Source organism: Mya arenaria, chromosome 7 (assembly GCF_026914265.1).
Source record: "Mya arenaria isolate MELC-2E11 chromosome 7, ASM2691426v1".
In the NCBI taxonomy this organism is placed as follows: domain Eukaryota; kingdom Metazoa; phylum Mollusca; class Bivalvia; order Myida; family Myidae; genus Mya; species Mya arenaria.
Window position 1 is genome coordinate 62,424,028 of NC_069128.1, and position 23,871 is coordinate 62,447,898.

General features: G+C 39.2%; 1 protein-coding gene across 3 annotated transcripts in view; it reads right to left on the bottom strand.

Moving 5' to 3' along the window:
* Positions 1 to 23,871, bottom strand: part of LOC128240734 (activin receptor type-1-like) — a 56,062-nt gene that overhangs the window by 3,345 nt on the left and 28,846 nt on the right. For all 3 annotated transcript variants that reach the window (XM_052957535.1, XM_052957536.1, XM_052957538.1), the window contains 6 exons: positions 21,775 to 21,977; positions 21,113 to 21,212; positions 11,554 to 11,713; positions 10,393 to 10,553; positions 9,864 to 10,010; positions 5,424 to 5,576 (listed from right to left, as the gene is read on the bottom strand). In XM_052957535.1, coding sequence (XP_052813495.1) covers positions 5,424 to 5,576; positions 9,864 to 10,010; positions 10,393 to 10,553; positions 11,554 to 11,713; positions 21,113 to 21,212; positions 21,775 to 21,977 — 924 coding nt within the window. The remainder of the gene's footprint in view (positions 1 to 5,423; positions 5,577 to 9,863; positions 10,011 to 10,392; positions 10,554 to 11,553; positions 11,714 to 21,112; positions 21,213 to 21,774; positions 21,978 to 23,871) is intronic.

A 23,871-nucleotide genomic window follows, 5' to 3' on the forward strand; every position in this document is an offset into this window, starting at 1 on the left:
TAATGTCCTACTTAACAAAACCATTAGGGGGCTAATGTCCTACTTAACAAAACCATTAGGGGGCTAAAGTCCTACTTAACAAAACCGTGAAGGGGCTAATGTCCTACTTAACAAAACCATTAGGGGGCTAATGTCCTACTTAACAAAACCATTAGGGGGCTAATGTCCTACTTAACAAAACCATTAGGGGGCTAAAGTCCTACTTAACAAAACCGTGAAGGGGCTAATGTCCTACTTAACAAAACCATGAAGGGGCTAATGTCCTACTTAACAAAACCATGAAGGGGCTAATGTCCTACTTAACAAAACCATGAAGGGGCTAATGTCCTACTTAACAAAACCATGAAGGGGCTAATGTCCTACTTAACACAACCATGAAGGGGCTAATGTCCTACTTAACAAAACCATTAGGGGGCTAATGTCCTACTTAACAAAACCATTAGGGGGCTAATGTCCTACTTAACAAAACCATTAGGGGGCTAATGTCCTACTTAACAAAACCATTAGGGGGCTAATGTCCTACTTAACAAAACCATTAGGGGGCTAATGTCCTACTTAACAAAACCATTAGGGGGCTAATGTCCTACTTAACAAAACCATTAGGGGGCTAAAGTCCTACTTAACAAAACCATTAGGGGGCTAATGTCCTACTTAACAAAACCATGAAGGGGCTAATGTCCTACTTAACAAAACCATGAAGGGGCTAATGTCCTACTTAGCATAACCATGCAGGGGCTAATGTCTTCTGTTGGAGGGGTTTATGTCCTCATGTGCAATATAATGAGGGGGCTTTTTTCTGCTGTACATATTTGATTTTAGGGGCTTATGTTCTAGGGTCATTGTTTACCACAAAGATATTACAGTTAACATTATAAAAAATTGTTATTAATCCATATCAAGCGTTGTTTATTCAACCTATCCTTGACCTCTACCCACACTTGTTCTTGGTACCAGGACTCCACCGATGTTTCATCTGTTAATGTGAGTTTATCAAGGTCTGCCTGCGCCCATTGGCTGCATTATGGCTTGACCCTGCCATGATGCCATCGCAACGAAAATTGTGTTTATATGCCATAAGCGACATGAGATAGAAGTGACAGCAATTCACAGTCAAATCCAGACATTAGAAGGCCTGAAGAAACAGAGTGAGATACAAGAGATCCGGGTGCGATACCCTAGCTCTTTGCAAATAGACCTCTTGGTTCTTTAACTTACTCGGTGTTAAGCACCGATACACAGGATACAACTTTACTGGGTTGAACCAGTACTGAGTACACCATTTTCAGTGCTAGATAAGGGAGCTACTCATAATTCTTATCGTAACGTCTTAGATTTTACACGGTCAGGGTTTGTGACCCTGTCCTTCCACACCCAAAGTGAACGCTCTAACACTGACCACATGCATAGCTTTATATAAATATAGCTTTATAACCCAACTTTAAGATCAGGGGCCGTATCCCCCCTGACAAAGCAAGAAAAATGGCCTGGTTTTATGACATGTGAAATAGATAGTATTTCTTAGGATGAAGTGCAAATAGATCTACATTATTACAAGAACTCCAGGAAAAAATACAATAATGATCATATATAGCCGACAAGGCCATATTAAGACATCTTGTACACTACTTCCTGAATAGTCTTATTTACAGCATAATAAGAAAATACAGATTTAGAATGTAGGTTAGTGAAAAATAGCAATTATGTTATATATGTGGATTAGCTGTCATATTTACTGGCAATAGAGTTTATTTCAGAGAAAAGTATCATATTTATTAATATTAAAACGAAGTATGACGTTTGTGCAAGAAGAGCTTAGCATCTGAGATTAATAAGAAAACTAGATCTATCTCAGAGGTAATGAATACTTTCATATATTGCCGGCACAAAAGATTGGTTAAAAGATCATCAGAATGTGCGTAATGAAATCCATCAACATTCTGCTTTTTTTTTATATCAGCCTTATTTATATTTTGAGACCATTTTAGCTTAGTCATGGGCAAGAACTCTTGTAAGATGGAGTGAAATGTCATCACGAATTCCAGGTGCACAATTTTCTACCCTGACCAGCATTCCTATCAAGTTTCATTTGTTTAGGTGCAGTACGTTTGTAGCTACATGCGATACAATACAGTTTTGCGGGACAAGACATGTTAGGACAAATGCAACTACAATCTAGAATACAGCCAACATTTACAGCCAATGAGATTGCAGATAGGCATTCATTAAGTTCCAGGCTCAATCATTAAGAATTTAAACTTTTGCGGGTGTTTAAAGGTCCGCCTACTGCCACTCGTCCGATACACAATTGCTGTGTCAGATTTTGCATTGAAAAAGTGGCAGCCAGTGAGGTTGTTTTCTATGTCAGTTAATTCAATGAATTAAAATCTTAATGATTAAGATTTTAATTCATGTCATCTAACTATTACATTATAAATAAAGTCAAACATCTGTTCGTATTGGTACAATAAATATTTGTTAAAAGGGCATAACGTTACTATGATCAATTTACGACCGTTTTGCGATAAACCGTTTTGACTAAATTTTTGACAGAACTGAAAGAGTGTAGAATCCATTCAGAACATCTTTGTCATTTTCCAATGAAAACTACCTCAGATGTTTATTGACGGTCTACAGTGTCAGAAGTCCTTCCATTTAACTACACTGCAAGTAGATTGCGTAGTTAGTTCAATTAAGCAGTTAAACCTTTTTACTTTATTCTTGGAAATCTTAATTATTTATGCAATAAAACACTTCACTATCTATCACTTTAAACTTAGATATACAAAAAACACTTCAAAACACTACAATTTATTAAAACTATTATTTAAGAATGTAGGAACTACTGATGTACTTGGTATACATCCGCTGTTGCTTTCCATGGAAAATGGTCCAGGAATCACTTCAACACAGTGACCTCCCTTAACTAGCATAGCATTTTATAATAAAAATTGGAAGTAAGTGCTGTGGGGAGTTTCATCTAAAGGGGCTAGGTACTAGATGTTGCTGTCTCATCTGGTAAATAATATCGCTTACTGGTTTCCCAGTTTAAACCATATCTGTTTATGAGTATAGATAAATGATAAATTATACCAATGATATTTTTTGGACTTACTGGGGAAAAAGTGAAAAAAATGTGAAAGGTGCATATGTCGTAAGCAATGTGATACACCAGTAAGTAAAATTCAATGCGTTGGACACAAAGACGTCAATTCAAGTTTATTGACAATTTTCTTTTTTTCTTGCAATTGTATCATCTGGTGTCTAGTCCCTTTAAGACTTATTTGATTAAACGAAGCTGAAAATACACTGCATGAAAGACGTCATCAGTAGCTCTGCCACATAAGTATCTTTTCATAATAATAATAATAATGAGTTACTATAAGAATTACTTAGCACAGAACTGGCAGTTAGATTCCCATTTATAGATGATTTATACAAAGTATATAGTTTGTGTAACAAGATCTCCCTTCATGAGGTTTCTTAGAATATAGCAAGTTTCTACAATGGTAAATAAAAATGAAATATAAAGCAATTAGTCGGGAGTAAAGCTTATAGATGCATGAATAAATCAAATCAAATAGACAGCTGGTAGATGTATATTTATGTATTCTCTGCAAATAATAACTTTTATATCCATAATGACGTCAACATCAAAGAATTAACATCATTATCATCAAGATTTTGTTTGGTGCAAGTGTAATAACTCTTCATGTGACGTCATAATAGAAACCTTTTTTGTATTTAGTGCTATGAATCATCCAAATTAATAGTAGCTATGATATAAACTGATTTCATGGATAAAAAATAATAATCACCGCTGGTGCGCCTATAATCTTACTTTTATTAGAATACAGCCCACATTTTCAGCCAATGAAATTGCAGATAGGCAATCATTAAGTTTTAGGCTTTATCATTAAAATTTTCAACTTTCTTGGAAAAGGTCTGCTAACTACCTCTCAACATATTCACACTCCCTGCGTTAAGATTTTGCGTTGACAATGTGTCAGTCAACGAGATTATATTTTAAGTCATCAGTTGCTCCGCCTACTCTGCTAAATCTTACTCATTAAGATTTTACATCATGTTATCTAACAAAGTTAATATTTATAAATTAATTTATAGGATCTAGCTTACGACAGGTGTTTTTTTCTTCAATAGGCAGTCCAAGGTTTCAAAGAAGTTATACAACTATACCCCCAGCAGTTATACAACTATACCCCCAGCAGTTATACAACTATACCCCCAGCAGTTATACAACTATACCCCCAGCAGTTGTACAACTATACCCCCAGCAGTTGTACAACTATACCCCCAGCAGTTGTACAACTATACCCCCAGCAGTTGTACAACTATACCCCCAGCAGTTATACAACTATACCCCCAGCAGTTATACAACTATACACCCAGCAGTTATACAACTATACCCCCAGCAGTTATACAACTATACCCCCAGCAGTTATACAACTATACCCCCAGCAGTTATACAACTATACCCCCAGCAGTTATACAACTATACCCCCAGCAGTTATACAACTATACCCCCAGCAGTTATACAACTATACCCCCAGCAGTTATACAACTATACCCCCAGCAGTGCTATAACTGTATCCCCAGCAGTGCTATAACTGTATCCCCAGCAGTTATACAACTATACCCCCAGCAGTTGTACAACTATACCCCCAGCAGTTATACAACTATACCCCATGCAGTTATACAACTATACCCCCAGCAGTTATACAACTATACCCCCAGCAGTTATACAACTATACCCCCAGCAGTTATACAACTATACCCCCAGCAGTTATACAACTATACCCCCAGCAGTTATACAACTATACCCCCAGCATTACATATATGAAACAATTGCTGTAGTAATATCAGTAAGGGAGATAACACAGAAATAGTCTTTAAACTTGCACAAAAGATTGTTATTTCCCTTTGATATTGACCACTCACATGTAGGTAGCCTTTATATTTATTAATCAATATATCTGAAGTTGTTGAGCAGGTCAAAAAAGTGTTTCTTTACATTAACGTGCCAAAATATAAATTCTGTTAATCTATTTAAATACTCTCATTATTTAATTTTATTCCTGTAAATTTCTATAACATAAATTCATAGTTTCAAAAAGGTTCTTTAATCATATTTACACATTGTTGTATATTTGTTTGAAATCATATCTTTTGATTAGATTTTGTTTTCATTTTTAACACCTTTACAGGCATTCATTTTCGCAGATGACATCCAATATATAAAAAAGTGGAACAAATTTTAACATTTCCCAAGCTTACACTGCTGCAGGGGTCTTATACAGAATCATAATTCAAAATGGATGAGACAGACATGAAAACGAGAGAGTCGTGTTTGTCTTGTGCCTAGCCCTTGAAATGCACTTTAACAACAAGACAATAACAAGACTTGCCCTGGGTGTAACATCGTCGCGCAATCTCCCACAGTACCAACGAGAAAGCGTAGATATCCACACATTTGAAGCTGTCGAACATTTCTGGGTTCAGCGTTTCATCGAGTAATTCTGGAGCCATATATCTCTTAGTTCCAACCTTGTTATTCGAACCTGCAAAAGTAAGGTAAGAATAAAAATTCCAAGTCGTTTTATATATTGGCAAAAAAATTCCATTCAAACTGAAAACATATGGTTTATAAAGGGACAAGACACCAGATGGGGCAAAAATCAGCAAATACAGAATTTCCTCAAAACAAGCCTAGAACTGTCAGTGCAAGCTAGTTGGAGGCCAATGATAAGTCACTTTACATGGTTTAAATAATAAATGCAACAATCATGTTGCTGTTTCATCTGTGATTCCCTGTTTAAAATAGTGCATAACGGTTTCCCAGTTTGAATCATATCTGTTTATAAGTACATATAAATATACCAACGCTATTTTTAAACTTACTAGAATACACTTGGTAGAAGAAGGATACGGTATGTTTTTGACATTTTTTTTTTCTTTTGCTATCTAATCATCTGGTGTCTAGCCCCTTGAGAGAGTATCTGTTTGTTGCTGTTAAAAGTGTCCCTTTAAAAAAATTATCATTTGAGGTGCTATTTCTGTAATATTCATATATTTACTATCTTGGTCTTCATACAACTTTTTAAGTAGAATTTCTCAAAATAATACTTTCTTAAATAGCATGAATAGGTTATTTCTGGAAGCAAAATGATCAACATAAAATTGTTTCAATAAATAATCCACATAAATAGACACAACTGTCTTAAAGTTTCAATAACATCTTATTTTGTGGTATACTTATTAGCTCTAAATTTAGAAACTCAAATTTTATCTGGTGTTTTATTTCCACTTAAACATTCTAGTGCATATTGTTGTGTAAATTTACTACCTGTGAAGGTCATTTCATTATAACATGGCTCATCTTTTAAGGATTAGATGGCCATAGCACTCCTGTACTCTTTCCTTATGAAATTATGATCTTCTACCTGTGTATAAGGCCTTAAAAAACATTTGGTTCGGGTTATCTGCCCATACTTTCCGGTGCTTTATAGATATTTATCAGTGAAGTAACAAGAGCTGTCACAGAGACAGCGCGCTCGACTATTCGACCGCTTTTCAGTGTAAGGATTGAAAAGTTTTGGCGAAACCTGCATGGATCACTGTTAGATTAGATTTCAATGCAATACATGATGTGCTGAGATATTAGCATAAATGTGGTTACATGCAAAATTTTAACCAGATTTTTTAAGTCTAATTATAAAGGGCCATTATTTGCAAAATACAGTTATCTAACTTGGTTATTCAATTAGTTTGGGTGGTTGAATACCATTGTATAAAGTCTCAATGCAATACATCAAGTAGTTGCTGAGATATTAACCTATGTGTGCTTGCACGCAAAACCTTAACCAGAATTTCTTAGTCAAATAATAAAGGCCTATTATTTGCATTAAATGCAAACTAGAGTTATCTAACTTGGTTAATTAAGTAGGATGGATGGTTGAGTACCATTGTATAAAGTCTCAATGCAATGCCTCAAGAAGTTGCCGAGATATTAACCTATGTGTGCTTGCACGCAAAACCTTAACAAAGGTGTGACGCCGACGCCGATGCTTGGGTTAGTAGTATAGCTCTCCTTATTCTTCGAATAGTCGAGCTAAAAATGATATTTCACTGTTTAAATAGTGAAAATATCAATTTTATAATTTTCACTGTTCTGAAATTTTACCCCGCTCTCTGACTTCCAAACCAAACGTCAGCACCCACAGGGCTGGGACACATTTTCAACAACATCATTTCCGAAATGACGTAACATGCACACACAAATTGGCATGTTTTTCTAAAAATAATTAAATTCCAATTTTAGGCATATAATAAAAATAAAAAAAATTTGGTTTCTTTGTTTCAGTGTTAAGATGGTAATATATTTCACCTTGTGAACACAAAAAATGAATGTGGCCACTCGTTAAATATAAATTTTGGTGCTCACTCTGTGAAATATACTATGATCTTACACGGAACAAACATTTATCCTCAGTATCATCAGCAGCAAGATATTTCAAACCATAAAACACAGTCACTACAGTGTCTTACATTAAAATTATGTCCTCTACAAATCTTGGGAAATTGAAACAGAACTGGGTAAACACCTGGTTTAAACTTTACAGCATCCATAAAAGGCTAATGCAAGTTCGGAAACTTGGAACTAAATTCATAATACGCATTCAGTAAATTAAAACTTTGACCTTTTATGCCTGTAAATTTTAAACCACTTTTGGGGTGGTGTTCAATATGCAAATTAAGTCACTCTTATGTTTATACATTATTGACTTCATTCATTCTATAGGTCAGCAATAAATAACCAGTAATCCGATTAGCTACATCGTTCTTAGATCCAATTAAGACTTATATTTAATACCATCCCAGAAGGAAGTTTTTGTGGGTCAAAAGACCCAAACCTTGGTAGAACCCCTAACAGTTGATTTCCTTCTGTAGGCAGGGTGAGGTCTAATTCAAAAGTGCCTTCTTCCTGTGGGATATATGTTTAAATGGAATAGTCCTGAGGTATTTCATAAGTTATGGCAAACAATTGCATTTTCAGCATTGACTTTTAATTATCAGACTTTGGCTATAAATAAACTACCAACAACGGTTTGCCCATGATTTTTCCATTGTAGACTAGATATTACCATGATATTGTTGATTGTGAAAATAACACCAATTTTTACTATCTTGAGGTGTTTCATAAGTCATGGCAAACAATTGTATTTTCAGCATAGACTTTTAATATTAGACTTAATATGGCCATATTTAAACTGATTTTTTCCATTGTAGACTACATGTTAATATAATATTGTTGACTGTGAAAATAACACCAATTTTCACTTTCTTGAGGTGTTTCATAAGTCATGTTAAACAATTGTATTTTCAGCATTGACTTTTGAAGGTATTGCCATAAATAACTCACCAAAGAGTGTTTGTCATTGTTTTGGTTCATTCATGACTTGATGTTAATATAATTTTGTTGACTGTGAAAATGACGCTTCACTATTTTTGAACAACACTAATTTTCACTATCTTCAAGGTATTTCATAAGTTTTGGCAAACAATCCTAACAAATGCATATGGATGTTGACCCTTAACGACCATATAGCAATATGCTTTTCAAAAAATTTCTTGCAAGTTATTTCATAAACTCAACCATGATTATATTTTTCATATTTTAAGAAAGGTTTATGCCACATGTAACTGATCTTCCATTCTTTGGATTTACAACATCTTTTATTCAGAAAATGCTGAATGATTTTTCATTATTTCTAATCGTACAATATCGAAAAAAATATGTTATAACTAACGTATTTTTTTACCCCCAATATCCCCATTTTCCACTGCCAATAAATCTAAATATTATACTTCACATAAATTTGTCCCTTCTTTGTATATATAAACTCGATCGGTCCATATATCACTGTATTTTGATGAAAATCCAGTTTAATGACATCAGCGGTCCATATTATATTTTTGGCTGGTCCGGACCTCGCCAAAAATGTAATATGGACCGCTGACGTCATACAATTGGTAAGTGCGGTTCACAACGGCAAAAACTTGTCGCAAGTAAACATTATTAGCTTTGTTCAATAAAACAAATTTAAATCACTTTAAAAATATTGAATTGACGCCGACGCCTCGGTCCATATACGCCTTCGGTGGCTGACTGGCCCATCCTTATAATGTCATATGACCCTCAGTAGTGTGTTATATTTCTTAAATAGAGGCCATGTGAGTTACGTCCCTTTGAAATTAAGAAAACAAACTCATTTTTCCCCACTGATTTATCTGAAGAGCCAATATCGACCTAAAATTGACTTCGAAAAAAACCGTCAGAACCCTAATTGTATAGATAAGGCGCAGGCATTCTCTACTTGTGAATTCTAGTAGGGGAAAAAGTGCGTCCCATACACGGACATTCTCGGCAACATGAACTGGTACTTTCTTCTATTAAAGGGCACAATATAGGTTTATACAGTTCTTGACTTAAATGATCAAAACTAAAAAAGCAAACATAACTTTTGTGTACAGTTACAAAAATATTAGCCTTAATAAATGTGTGTGTTTTTATTAATTAATAGCTACGTGGACACAAATTCCGTAGTAAAAAACAGTCCCAAAATATCACTAATAATTTTTTATCTATTCACATATCATACGCCTTTTGTTGTTTAGATTATTAAAGTCAAATGCATCAAACATAATAATGCTTTAATTTAAAAAGAATATCATCAACCTTTATTGTGAACCTTTAAAAGAGGAAAGTACCATTTCATTATATCCCGCAATACCGACTTGTCAGTATGTAGCCACTCTCCTACAAACATCCTACATAAACCACTCACCCAGATCAAGCAGGTTGGTTTCACACTTGTGTAGGACAGCCAGTCCCAGGTCAGCGATGCACGTTGTGCCGTCACGCTTCACCAGGATATTCTTAGACTTGATGTCCCGGTGGGCGATCGCTGGCTTTCCTCTATTTCCCAAAATCTCTGAAATATTATCACAAGATGTTAAAGTTGCACTCTCACAGACTGACTGTTTTGAAACATTTTTTTTCTTTTTGTCTTTAAAGAATAAAACACTTATGACAATAAAAAAGTTCTCAAAACGTTCAATCTGTGAGAGGGCAGCTTTAAAAAGAGCATTTGCCATAAAAGATTGAAAATAGGTCTGAAATCAATACCAATCGGAAATTATCAGACAAGGCAATTATGATTAATGATCATTAAAGCTACACTCCCACAGATTGACATAAATGACCAAAACACAAGAACACACTGTCACACAACATTGTACTCATGAGAGTGACTGAGCATAAATTAATGCAACTTTCTTCACAATTGTCGTACAGTACATAAAATTTAAACTAACCTGTGTGCAGATGAACCAGGCCAGAACATGCGCTGTGCATGAGACGTAACATCGACTCGTGGTCGAGTGTGTTATATTGGAGGTAATCGTATAGAGACCCGTTCTCATGGTACTGCATTATCAACCATAGCTGCGTGCAAGAGTTACGCGAGGTCATGTCACTGGAGAGAAAATAAGAATAACAATTTTATTGGAAGTTAATATAACATCAAAACACATAAAGAAGCCAAAAGTGAAGGCAAAATGAACCAGAATAAAACACACAAGTGATTATTCATGTGCACAAATTTTAGAAAAAGACCATTTACTCTTGCTTTTTGATATATAAGGGCCATTAACACTCTTTGAGATGTTTAGCAGTGTTTTTTCCCAACGAATTTGGAAATAAGACTGGGGCTTTAATAATTAGGAAAAAATGCCTCATTTTGATTGAAACTGGGAATTCCAATCTTGCCTAGAAATGAAGAGGAATGTATTAAACAATTCATGGGCCTATGCTCTACTGGAATTCAGAGAATGTAACACCATATGTTTCAAAGAGAGACAGACACTACAATAACACTCAACTCTCTGTTTAAAGCTGTCTCCCTTGACGTTTGGTAATTTTCAATTCAGAACATATTCCGACATATGTTGCAAAGGGAGAACAAACACTACAATAATATACAAATGTACAAAGTTGTCTCCCTTAGAAAATTATTCATGCATTTCAAGGGCTATAATCAGGTCATACATGGGCTGATCTTGCTAGTTTTGAAAAGAACTGAGCTCTCATAGACATCAAACTACTGAATTAATTTGATTCAGAAATCAGAAAAACAGAATCGCAGTCACAAGCAATTGTTTACAGACACACTAACGGACACCATGCAATCACATAAGCTTTTCTGGCCTCAGGCCAACACAACTTATGACCTTTGGCCAGTAGAGCCAGTAGAGCTAAAAATAGACAAAAAAGTTATAAGAATGTGGTAAAGTTGGTTTCTTTACAATACACCACTTTTTCATACAATAACTGTTGGAGAGTTCCAATTTTTTGATGAAATAATTAAAAATATATATATAAAAAATGGGAATTTTCATAATTGAGAAAAAAGAATATATTTAAGCAATGGGAATGTGTCAGAAAAACTAATAAAAGTCCTGACTTTGCCCACATACCTTGCATAATACCCGAGTATATTATCATGTCTGAGGAGGCAGGTGTTGTAGATTTCTGTTTCCCGTCTCCAGCTGGACTCGTCTCGAGACAGGAAGATCTTCACTGCTACACTTTCACCATGGTACTTTCCTTTCCATACCTCGCCATAACGACCCTTTCCTGTGGAGCAAAGCTATATATGAAATATCAGAATCCAAAGTCAAAAAAGTCAATTGGCGTAAAAATTATGACAAAATCCCATGTAATTCATACCAAATGAAGGTGAGTTTTATAATATTACCAAACATAAGTTATAACAGTAAATACGAACCTATACATTCTACGAGATGGACCTGTCTGGCCGCTGTCTGTTGAACCAGGAAGGGCAGACCTGACCCACTGCCTGATGTACCCTCTATAACAGTTTACCTGACCTACAGTACAGTAATGTGTCCCCTGACTTACCTATACATTCTACGAGATGGACCTGTCTGGCCACTGCCTGATGTACCCTCTATAACAGTTTACCTGAGCTACAGTACAGTAATGTGTCCCCTGACTTACCTATACATTCAACAGGATGGACCTGTCTGGCCGCTGTCTGTTGAACCAGGAAGGGCAGACCTGACCCACTGCCTGATGTAACCTCTATAACAGTTTACCTGACCTACAGTACAGTAATGTGGCACCTGACTTACCTATACATTCTACGAGATGGACCTGTCTGGCCACTGCCTGTTGTACCCTCTATAACAGTTTACCTGAGCTACAGTACAGTAATGTGTCACCTGACTTACCTATACATTCTACGAGATGGACCTGTCTGGCCACTGTCTGATGTAACCTCTATAACAGTTTACCTGAGCTACAGTACAGTAATGTGTCACCTGACTTACCTATACATTCTACGAGATGGACCTGTCTGGCCACTGTCTGATGTAACCTCTATAACAGTTTACCTGACCTACAGTACAGTAATGTGTCCCCTGACTTACCTATACATTCTACGGGATGGACCTGTCTGGCCGCTGTCTGTTGTACCAGGAAGGGCAGACCTGACCCACTGCCTGATGTAACCTCTATAACAGTTTACCTGACCTACAGTACAGTAATGTGTCACCTGACTTACCTATACATTCTACGAGATGGACCTGTCTGGCCACTGCCTGTTGTACCCTCTATAACAGTTTACCTGACCTACAGTACAGTAATGTGTCACCTGACTTACCTATACATTCTACGAGATGGACCTGTCTGGCCACTGTCTGTTGTACCCTCTATAACAGTTCACCTGACCTACATTACAGTAATGTGTCCCCTGACTTACCTATACATTCTACGAGATGGACCTGTCTGGCCGCTGTCTGATGTACCCTCTATAACAGTTTACCTGTCCTACATTACAGTAATGTGTCACCTGACTTACCTATACATTCTACGGGATGGACCTGTCTGGCCACTGTCTGATGTACCCTCTATAACAGTTTACCTGACCTACATTACAGTAATGTGTCCCCTGACTTACCTATACATTCTACGGGATGGACCTGTCTGGCCACTGTCTGTTGTACCCTCTATAACAGTTTACCTGTCCTACATTACAGTAATGTGTCACCTGACTTACCTATACATTCTACGGGATGGACCTGTCTGGCCACTGTCTGTTGTACCCTCTATAACAGTTCACCTGACCTACATTACAGTAATGTGTCCCCTGACTTACCTATACATTCTACGAGATGGACCTGTCTGGCCGCTGTCTGATGTACCCTCTATAACAGTTCACCTGACCTACATTACAGTAATGTGTCCCCTGACTTACCTATACATTCTACGAGATGGACCTGTCTGGCCGCTGTCTGATGTACCCTCTATAACAGTTTACCTGTCCTACATTACAGTAATGTGTCACCTGACTTACCTATACATTCTACGGGATGGACCTGTCTGGCCACTGTCTGTTGTACCCTCTATAACAGTTCACCTGACCTACATTACAGTAATGTGTCCCCTGACTTACCTATACATTCTACGAGATGGACCTGTCTGGCCGCTGTCTGATGTACCCTCTATAACAGTTCACCTGACCTACAGTACAGTAATGTGTCACCTGACTTACCTATACATTCTACGGGATGGACCTGTCTAGCCACTGCCTGATGTAACCTCTATAACAGTTTACCTGTCCTACATTACAGTAATGTGTCACCTGACTTACCTATACATTCTACGAGATGGACCTGTCTGGCCGCTGCCTGATGTACCCTCTATAACAGTTCACCTGACCTACAGTACAGTAATGTGTCCCCTGACTTACCTATACATTCTACGGGATGGACCTGTCTAGCCACTGCCTGATGTAACCTCTATAACAGTTTACCTGACCTACAGTACAGTAATGTGTCCCCTGACTTACCTATACATTCTACGGGATGGACCTGTCTGGCCACTGCCTGATGTACCCTCTATAACAGTTTACCTGACCTACATTACAGTAATGTGTCCCCTGACTTACCTATACATTCTACGGGATGGACCTGTCTGGCCGCTGTCTGATGTACCCTCTGTAACAGTTTACCTGACCTACAGTACAGTAATGTGTCACCTGACTTACCTATACATTCTACGGGATGGACCTGTCTAGCCACTGCCTGATGTAACCTCTATAACAGTTTACCTGTCCTACATTACAGTAATGTGTCACCTGACTTACCTATACATTCTACGGGATGGACCTGTCTGGCCGCTGCCTGATGTACCCTCTGTAACAGTTCACCTGACCTACAGTACAGTAATGTGTCCCCTGACTTACCTATACATTCTACGGGATGGACCTGTCTAGCCACTGCCTGATGTAACCTCTATAACAGTTTACCTGACCTACAGTACAGTAATGTGTCCCCTGACTTACCTATACATTCTACGGGATGGACCTGTCTGGCCACTGCCTGATGTACCCTCTATAACAGTTTACCTGTCCTACATTACAGTAATGTGTCACCTGACTTACCTATACATTCTACGAGATGGACCTGTCTGGCCACTGTCTGATGTACCCTCTATAACAGTTTACCTGTCCTACATTACAGTAATGTGTCACCTGACTTACCTATACATTCTACGGGATGGACCTGTCTGGCCACTGCCTGATGTACCCTCTATAACAGTTTACCTGTCCTACATTACAGTAATGTGTCACCTGACTTACCTATACATTCTACGAGATGGACCTGTCTGGCCGCTGTCTGATGTACCCTCTATAACAGTTCACCTGACCTACAGTACAGTAATGTGTCCCCTGACTTACCTATACATTCTACGGGATGGACCTGTCTGGCCACTGCCTGATGTACCCTCTATAACAGTTTACCTGTCCTACATTACAGTAATGTGTCACCTGACTTACCTATACATTCTACGAGATGGACCTGTCTGGCCACTGCCTGATGTACCCTCTATAACAGTTTACCTGTCCTACATTACAGTAATGTGTCACCTGACTTACCTATACATTCTACGAGATGGACCTGTCTGGCCACTGCCTGATGTACCCTCTATAACAGTTTACCTGACCTACAGTACAGTAATGTGTCACCTGACTTACCTATACATTCTACGAGATGGACCTGTCTGGCCACTGCCTGATGTACCCTCTATAACAGTTTACCTGAGCTACAGTACAGTAATGTGTCACCTGACTTACCTATACATTCTACGGGATGGACCTGTCTAGCCACTGCCTGATGTACCCTCTATAACAGTTTACCTGTCCTACATTACAGTAATGTGTCACCTGACTTACCTATACATTCTACGAGATGGACCTGTCTGGCCACTGCCTGATGTACCCTCTATAACAGTTTACCTGACCTACAGTACAGTAATGTGTCACCTGACTTACCTATACATTCTACGAGATGGACCTGTCTGGCCGCTGTCTGATGTACCCTCTATAACAGTTTACCTGTCCTACATTACAGTAATGTGTCACCTGACTTACCTATACATTCTACGGGATGGACCTGTCTGGCCGCTGTCTGATGTACCCTCTATAACAGTTTACCTGTCCTACATTACAGTAATGTGTCACCTGACTTACCTATACATTCTACGAGATGGACCTGTCTGGCCGCTGTCTGATGTACCCTCTATAACAGTTTACCTGTCCTACATTACAGTAATGTGTCACCTGACTTACCTATACATTCTACGAGATGGACCTGTCTGGCCACTGTCTGTTGTACCCTCTATAACAGTTTACCTGACCTACATTACAGTAATGTGTCACCTGACTTACCTATACATTCTACAAGATGGACCTGTCTGGCCACTGTCTGATGTACCCTCTATAACAGTTTACCTGTCCTACATTACAGTAATGTGTCACCTGACTTACCTATACATTCTACGAGATGGACCTGTCTGGCCGCTGTCTGATGTACCCTCTATAACAGTTTACCTGACCTACATTACAGTAATGTGTCACCTGACTTACCTATACATTCTACGAGATGGACCTGTCTGGCCGCTGTCTGATGTACCCTCTATAACAGTTTACCTGACCTACATTACAGTAATGTGTCACCTGACTTACCTATACATTCTACGAGATGGACCTGTCTGGCCGCTGTCTGTTGTACCCTCTATAACAGTTTACCTGTCCTACATTACAGTAATGTGTCACCTGACTTACCTATACATTCTACGAGATGGACCTGTCTGGCCACTGTCTGATGTACCCTCTATAACAGTTTACCTGACCTACAGTACAGTAATGTGTCACCTGACTTACCTATACATTCTACGAGATGGACCTGTCTGGCCGCTGTCTGATGTACCCTCTATAACAGTTTACCTGACCTACATTACAGTAATGTGTCACCTGACTTACCTATACATTCTACGAGATGGACCTGTCTGGCCGCTGTCTGTTGTACCAGGAAGGGCAGACCTGACCCACTGTCTGATGTACCCTCTATAACAGTTTACCTGTCCTACATTACAGTAATGTGTCACCTGACTTACCTATACATTCTACGAGATGGACCTGTCTGGCCACTGTCTGATGTACCCTCTATAACAGTTTACCTGACCTACAGTACAGTAATGTGTCACCTGACTTACCTATACATTCTACGAGATGGACCTGTCTGGCCACTGCCTGATGTACCCTCTATAACAGTTTACCTGACCTACAGTACAGTAATGTGTCACCTGACTTACCTATACATTCTACGAGATGGACCTGTCTGGCCGCTGTCTGATGTACCCTCTATAACAGTTTACCTGACCTACAGTACAGTAATGTGTCACCTGACTTACCTATACATTCTACGAGATGGACCTGTCTGGCCACTGTCTGATGTACCCTCTATAACAGTTTACCTGACCTACAGTACAGTAATGTGTCACCTGACTTACCTATACATTCTACGAGATGGACCTGTCTGGCCGCTGTCTGATGTACCCTCTATAACAGTTTACCTGACCTACAGTACAGTAATGTGTCACCTGACTTACCTATACATTCTACGAGATGGACCTGTCTGGCCACTGCCTGATGTACCCTCTATAACAGTTTACCTGAGCTACAGTACAGTAATGTGTCACCTGACTTACCTATACATTCTACGGGATGGACCTGTCTGGCCGCTGTCTGATGTACCCTCTATAACAGTTTACCTGAGCTACAGTACAGTAATGTGTCACCTGACTTACCTATACATTCTACGAGATGGACCTGTCTGGCCACTGCCTGATGTACCCTCTATAACAGTTTACCTGAGCTACAGTACAGTAATGTGTCACCTGACTTACCTATACATTCTACGAGATGGACCTGTCTGGCCACTGCCTGATGTACCCTCTATAACAGTTTACCTGAGCTACAGTACAGTAATGTGTCACCTGACTTACCTATACATTCTACGAGATGGACCTGTCTGGCCACTGCCTGATGTACCCTCTATAACAGTTTACCTGAGCTACAGTACAGTAATGTGTCCCCTGACTTACCTATACATTCTACGAGATGGACCTGTCTGGCCACTATCTGATGTACCCTCTATAACAGTTTACCTGAGCTACAGTACAGTAATGTGTCACCTGACTTACCTATACATTCTACGAGATGGACCTGTCTGGCCACTATCTGATGTACCCTCTATAACAGTTTACCTGACCTACAGTACAGTAATGTGTCACCTGACTTACCTATACATTCTACGAGATGGACCTGTCTGGCCACTATCTGATGTACCCTCTATAACAGTTTACCTGTCCTACAGTACAGTAATGTGTCACCTGACTTACCTATACATTCTACGAGATGGACCTGTCTGGCCACTGCCTGATGTACCCTCTATAACAGTTTACCTGAGCTACAGTACAGTAATGTGTCCCCTGACTTACCTATACATTCTACGAGATGGACCTGTCTGGCCGCTGTCTGATGTACCCTCTATAACAGTTTACCTGACCTACAGTACAGTAATGTGTCACCTGACTTACCTATACATTCTACGAGATGGACCTGTCTGGCCGCTGCCTGATGTACCCTCTGTAACAGTTTACCTGACCTACAGTACAGTAATGTGTCACCTGACTTACCTATACATTCTACAAGATGGACCTGTCTGGCCGCTGTCTGATGTACCCTCTATAACAGTTTACCTGTCCTACAGTACAGTAATGTGTCACCTGACTTACCTATACATTCTACGAGATGGACCTGTCTGGCCACTGCCTGATGTACCCTCTATAACAGTTTACCTGACCTACAGTACAGTAATGTGGCACCTGACTTACCTATACATTCTACGAGATGGACCTGTCTGGCCGCTGTCTGATGTACCCTCTGTAACAGTTTACCTGTCCTACAGTACAGTAATGTGTCACCTGACTTACCTATACATTCTACGAGATGGACCTGTCTAGCCACTGCCTGATGTACCCTCTATAACAGTTTACCTGACCTACAGTACAGTAATGTGTCACCTGACTTACCTATACATTCTACGAGATGGACCTGTCTGGCCGCTGTCTGATGTACCCTCTATAACAGTTTACCTGAGCTACAGTACAGTAATGTGTCACCTGACTTACCTATACATTCTACGAGATGGACCTGTCTAGCCACTGCCTGATGTAACCTCTATAACAGTTTACCTGACCTACAGTACAGTAATGTGTCACCTGACTTACCTATACATTCTACGAGATGGACCTGTCTGGCCGCTGTCTGATGTACCCTCTGTAACAGTTTACCTGTCCTACAGTACAGTAATGTGTCACCTGACTTACCTATACATTCTACGAGATGGACCTGTCTGGCCACTATCTGATGTACCCTCTATAACAGTTTACCTGTCCTACAGTACAGTAATGTGTCACCTGACTTACCTATACATTCTACGAGATGGACCTGTCTGGCCACTGTCTGATGTACCCTCTATAACAGTTTACCTGACCTACAGTACAGTAATGTGTCACCTGACTTACCTATACATTCTACGAGATGGACCTGTCTGGCCACTGCCTGATGTACCCTCTATAACAGTTTACCTGACCTACAGTACAGTAATGTGTCACCTGACTTACCTATACATTCTACGAGATGGACCTGTCTGGCCACTGTCTGATGTACCCTCTATAACAGTTTACCTGAGCTACAGTACAGTAATGTGTCACCTGACTTACCTATACATTCTACGAGATGGACCTGTCTGGCCACTGTCTGTTGTACCCTCTATAACAGTTTACCTGACCTACAGTACAGTAATGTGTCACCTGACTTACCTATACATTCTACGAGATGGACCTGTCTGGCCACTGCCTGATGTACCCTCTATAACAGTTTACCTGACCTACAGTACAGTAATGTGTCACCTGACTTACCTATACATTCTACGAGATGGACCTGTCTGGCCACTGTCTGATGTACCCTCTATAACAGTTTACCTGACCTACAGTACAGTAATGTGTCACCTGACTTACCTATACATTCTACGAGATGGACCTGTCTGGCCACTGCCTGATGTACCCTCTATAACAGTTTACCTGACCTACAGTACAGTAATGTGTCACCTGACTTACCTATACATTCTACGAGATGGACCTGTCTGGCCACTGTCTGATGTACCCTCTGTAACAGTTTACCTGACCTACATTACAGTAATGTGTCACCTGACTTACCTATACATTCTACAAGATGGACCTGTCTGGCCACTGTCTGTTGTACCCTCTATAACAGTTTACCTGACCTACAGTACAGTAATGTGTCACCTGACTTACCTATACATTCTACGAGATGGACCTGTCTGGCCGCTGTCTGATGTACCCTCTATAACAGTTTACCTGACCTACAGTACAGTAATGTGTCACCTGACTTACCTATACATTCTACGAGATGGACCTGTCTAGCCACTGCCTGATGTAACCTCTATAACAGTTTACCTGACCTACAGTACAGTAATGTGTCACCTGACTTACCTATACATTCTACGAGATGGACCTGTCTAGCCACTGCCTGATGTACCCTCTATAACAGTTTACCTGAGCTACAGTACAGTAATGTGTCACCTGACTTACCTATACATTCTACGAGATGGACCTGTCTGGCCACTGTCTGATGTAACCTCTATAACAGTTTACCTGACCTACAGTACAGTAATGTGTCACCTGACTTACCTATACATTCTACGAGATGGACCTGTCTGGCCGCTGTCTGATGTACCCTCTATAACAGTTTACCTGACCTACATTACAGTAATGTGTCACCTGACTTACCTATACATTCTACGAGATGGACCTGTCTGGCCGCTGTCTGATGTACCCTCTATAACAGTTTACCTGACCTACATTACAGTAATGTGTCACCTGACTTACCTATACATTCTACGAGATGGACCTGTCTGGCCGCTGTCTGATGTACCCTCTATAACAGTTTACCTGACCTACATTACAGTAATGTGTCACCTGACTTACCTATACATTCTACGAGATGGACCTGTCTGGCCACTGTCTGATGTACCCTCTATAACAGTTTACCTGTCCTACATTACAGTAATGTGTCACCTGACTTACCTATACATTCTACGAGATGGACCTGTCTGGCCACTGTCTGATGTACCCTCTATAACAGTTTACCTGTCCTACAGTACAGTAATGTGTCCCCTGACTTACCTATACATTCTACGAGATGGACCTGTCTGGCCACTGCCTGATGTACCCTCTATAACAGTTTACCTGACCTACAGTACAGTAATGTGTCACCTGACTTACCTATACATTCTACGAGATGGACCTGTCTGGCCGCTGTCTGATGTACCCTCTATAACAGTTTACCTGTCCTACAGTACAGTAATGTGTCACCTGACTTACCTATACATTCTACGAGATGGACCTGTCTGGCCGCTGTCTGATGTACCCTCTATAACAGTTTACCTGTCCTACATTACAGTAATGTGTCACCTGACTTACCTATACATTCTACAAGATGGACCTGTCTGGCCACTGTCTGATGTACCCTCTGTAACAGTTTACCTGACCTACAGTACAGTAATGTGTCCCCTGACTTACCTATACATTCTACGAGATGGACCTGTCTGGCCACTGTCTGTTGTACCAGGAAGGGCAGACCTGACCCACTGCCGGAAGTACATGATTCTTCAAAAAGCTCCTGAAAGTATCAGATTTATATGTGTCATATAATCAGTGGTCGAAATTTACACAAGCCCACAAGCCCTGCACTGGTAAAATGTCTTCCAGGCTTGCTCTAATTCTGAATTTTATATAGCAGGGCTTGTTAGAAAATTTGATGCCAATCAATAGTATAGGAATTCGGGCTTGTTCATCCAAAAGTCTAATTTCAATGACTGTATAAGTGATTATTACATAATGTGTGAAGTCTGAGTTCAAGACTCAAAACTGTAAATATTCATTTTTTGTTCACTCTTTATTTAAATAGCAATAATGGTAAAACTGACCATATTATGTTGCAAATACCATGTTTAACAAAGTATATACTCATTTTTTTACAACTATTTTACATATCACTGTAATCATTACTCAGAGAATACAACTAACTTGGACCCCAAAAGGGTAAATTTTGCTTCTGTTTGGAAGGGGGGGGGGGGAAACAATTCGAAAGTGCCTTCCCCCTGGGGGTTATATGTTTAAATGGAATAGCCCTTAGTGAATATGGGCCCTGAAAGATACTTATTATCTAAATCTCCACATACCCTAAGTGTATTGTCCCCAACTGCCTCTGCCCTGATTTCCCCATTCTGCAACAGTGCCTGTTCCTGCTTACTCAATTCCCTCATTTTTCGCTTGTGTCGATAATTACACAGCAGTAATATCAGCACCAGCACGATTACGAGGCCTACGATTGGTAGGCCCACAGACAGGACGAACGCCCAGCTCATTTGTTCTGCGTGCACTTCTGAAATACGGAGAGAACTGGTGTATTCTAGATCACAGTAGGTATATATGTATGTCTGCTCTTCATTCATTGACAAGGCATGGCTTATCAGTAACAAACACGTTCTACTGCAAAACAGTCATAGAGGGAGGCTATGCTAAAAACTGTCAAGGAACTGACTGTAATCTAAAGGGATGTGAATGCTAGGTCACAAAATCCACTGAAAATATGGTCACCCCAAAACACTAATCAATTTTGGACCAGCTCAAACACATATTGATTTTTCTTTTTTTGCAAACCCCATCTGAAATCAACTGAAGATTCTCATGCCTGAAGCTATGGCTCATGCCAATATGAGAAAGAAATAAAACCTGTATTTTTATTTCTCCCATTTCACCTGCAGCTCCAGTTTTTTCTCACATTTCACCTGCATCTCCTGTGTTTTCTCCCGTTTCACCTGTAGCTCCTAGTTGTACTCCCGTTTCACCTGTAGCTCCTGTGTTTTCTCCCGTTTCACCTGTCACTCCTGTGTTTCTCCCATTTCACCTGCATCTCCTGTGATTTCTCCCATTTCACCTGTAGCTCCTGTGATTTCTCCCGTTTTACCTGTAGCTCCTGTGTTTACTCCCATTCCACCTTTAGCTCCTATTTATACCCCATTTTACCCATAGCTCCTGTGTTTTCTCTAGGGATGGAAGCGAATATCCGAGTATCCGGATATCCGGATATCACCCAAGTATTCGGATACCAAAATGGGTATTCGAATATTCTTTAAGAATTAAAATTTCAATGAAATAGCTTAGCAGAGACATAGCAATTGTTATAAAACTTTTCAGATGAAACATTTCAGGTGATCAACAGTGTCTGTTGCGAAGCGGGTATGTGTCACAAATCGTCTGCTAATTGGGTGTTTGCACAAGGCGTGATATTGTGTCCTTGTGCAGCACCGTGTAAAGTTCTGTGACCTTGTTTACAATGACAAGTGTTGTTTTATGATCTCAGATGTGCTTAATTGACACTAGTTGATATTAAACGGATTGATCATTAATCCATAGGAATTGATCGTCCAATCACAAGATAAGGGTCGTGCAATCAAAGCTATTAATGACCAATCGTATTTTTGATGAATATGCATGAAGAAATCATTGCTATCTGAACAATAAATACAAAAACTAAATTTGTTTATCTTTCTACTTTTCCATCATTTTGCATCTTGTAATTTCTTTTTCATACCATATGTAAACACGTTTAGTTTATTCGATAAATAAAAAAGTACACGCATGTAAATAAAGAAAAATCAGATCTTCTTTTTGTCTTCTTATCTTTTCCGCAATTATATGCTTTATTACAAAACACTGCAGAAATTGTAGGTATTGCATTAAATCAAACAATGTAATGAAATAAAATTACAATCGACTATCAAATAATCAAAGCGTCATTTAACATGAAACCTGATGAAAAATAACAAACTCGAAAGCACGTGGCAGTAACCAAGCAACCACCTCGGCCGAAGTGACTATAAAATTCGCGAGGTGTTTATGTGGTATTCATCATGAGTTTTATGACGTAAAATGAGTTGTTTAGCTTTAATTATAACATTATAAATTATTAAGACTGAGAAAGAATGAATGAAAAAGTGAAATTGCCATATGACGAATTATAAATTAAGAGGACAATTATGTCAAATAACAGAAGGTGGGTGACATATAATAGGAAATTTACATATTATGAAAACAATTTGATACGAGTATCAGGATAGTATTCGAATACTTGATAGGAATATCCGAATACCGATTTGGTATCCGGTTTCCATCCCTAGTTTTCTCCCATTTTATAAGTAGTTTAATATCATACTGTTTTAACTCCCTTTTCACCTGTACCTCCTAATTTATTAGCAACAGTCATAATGCAAGTT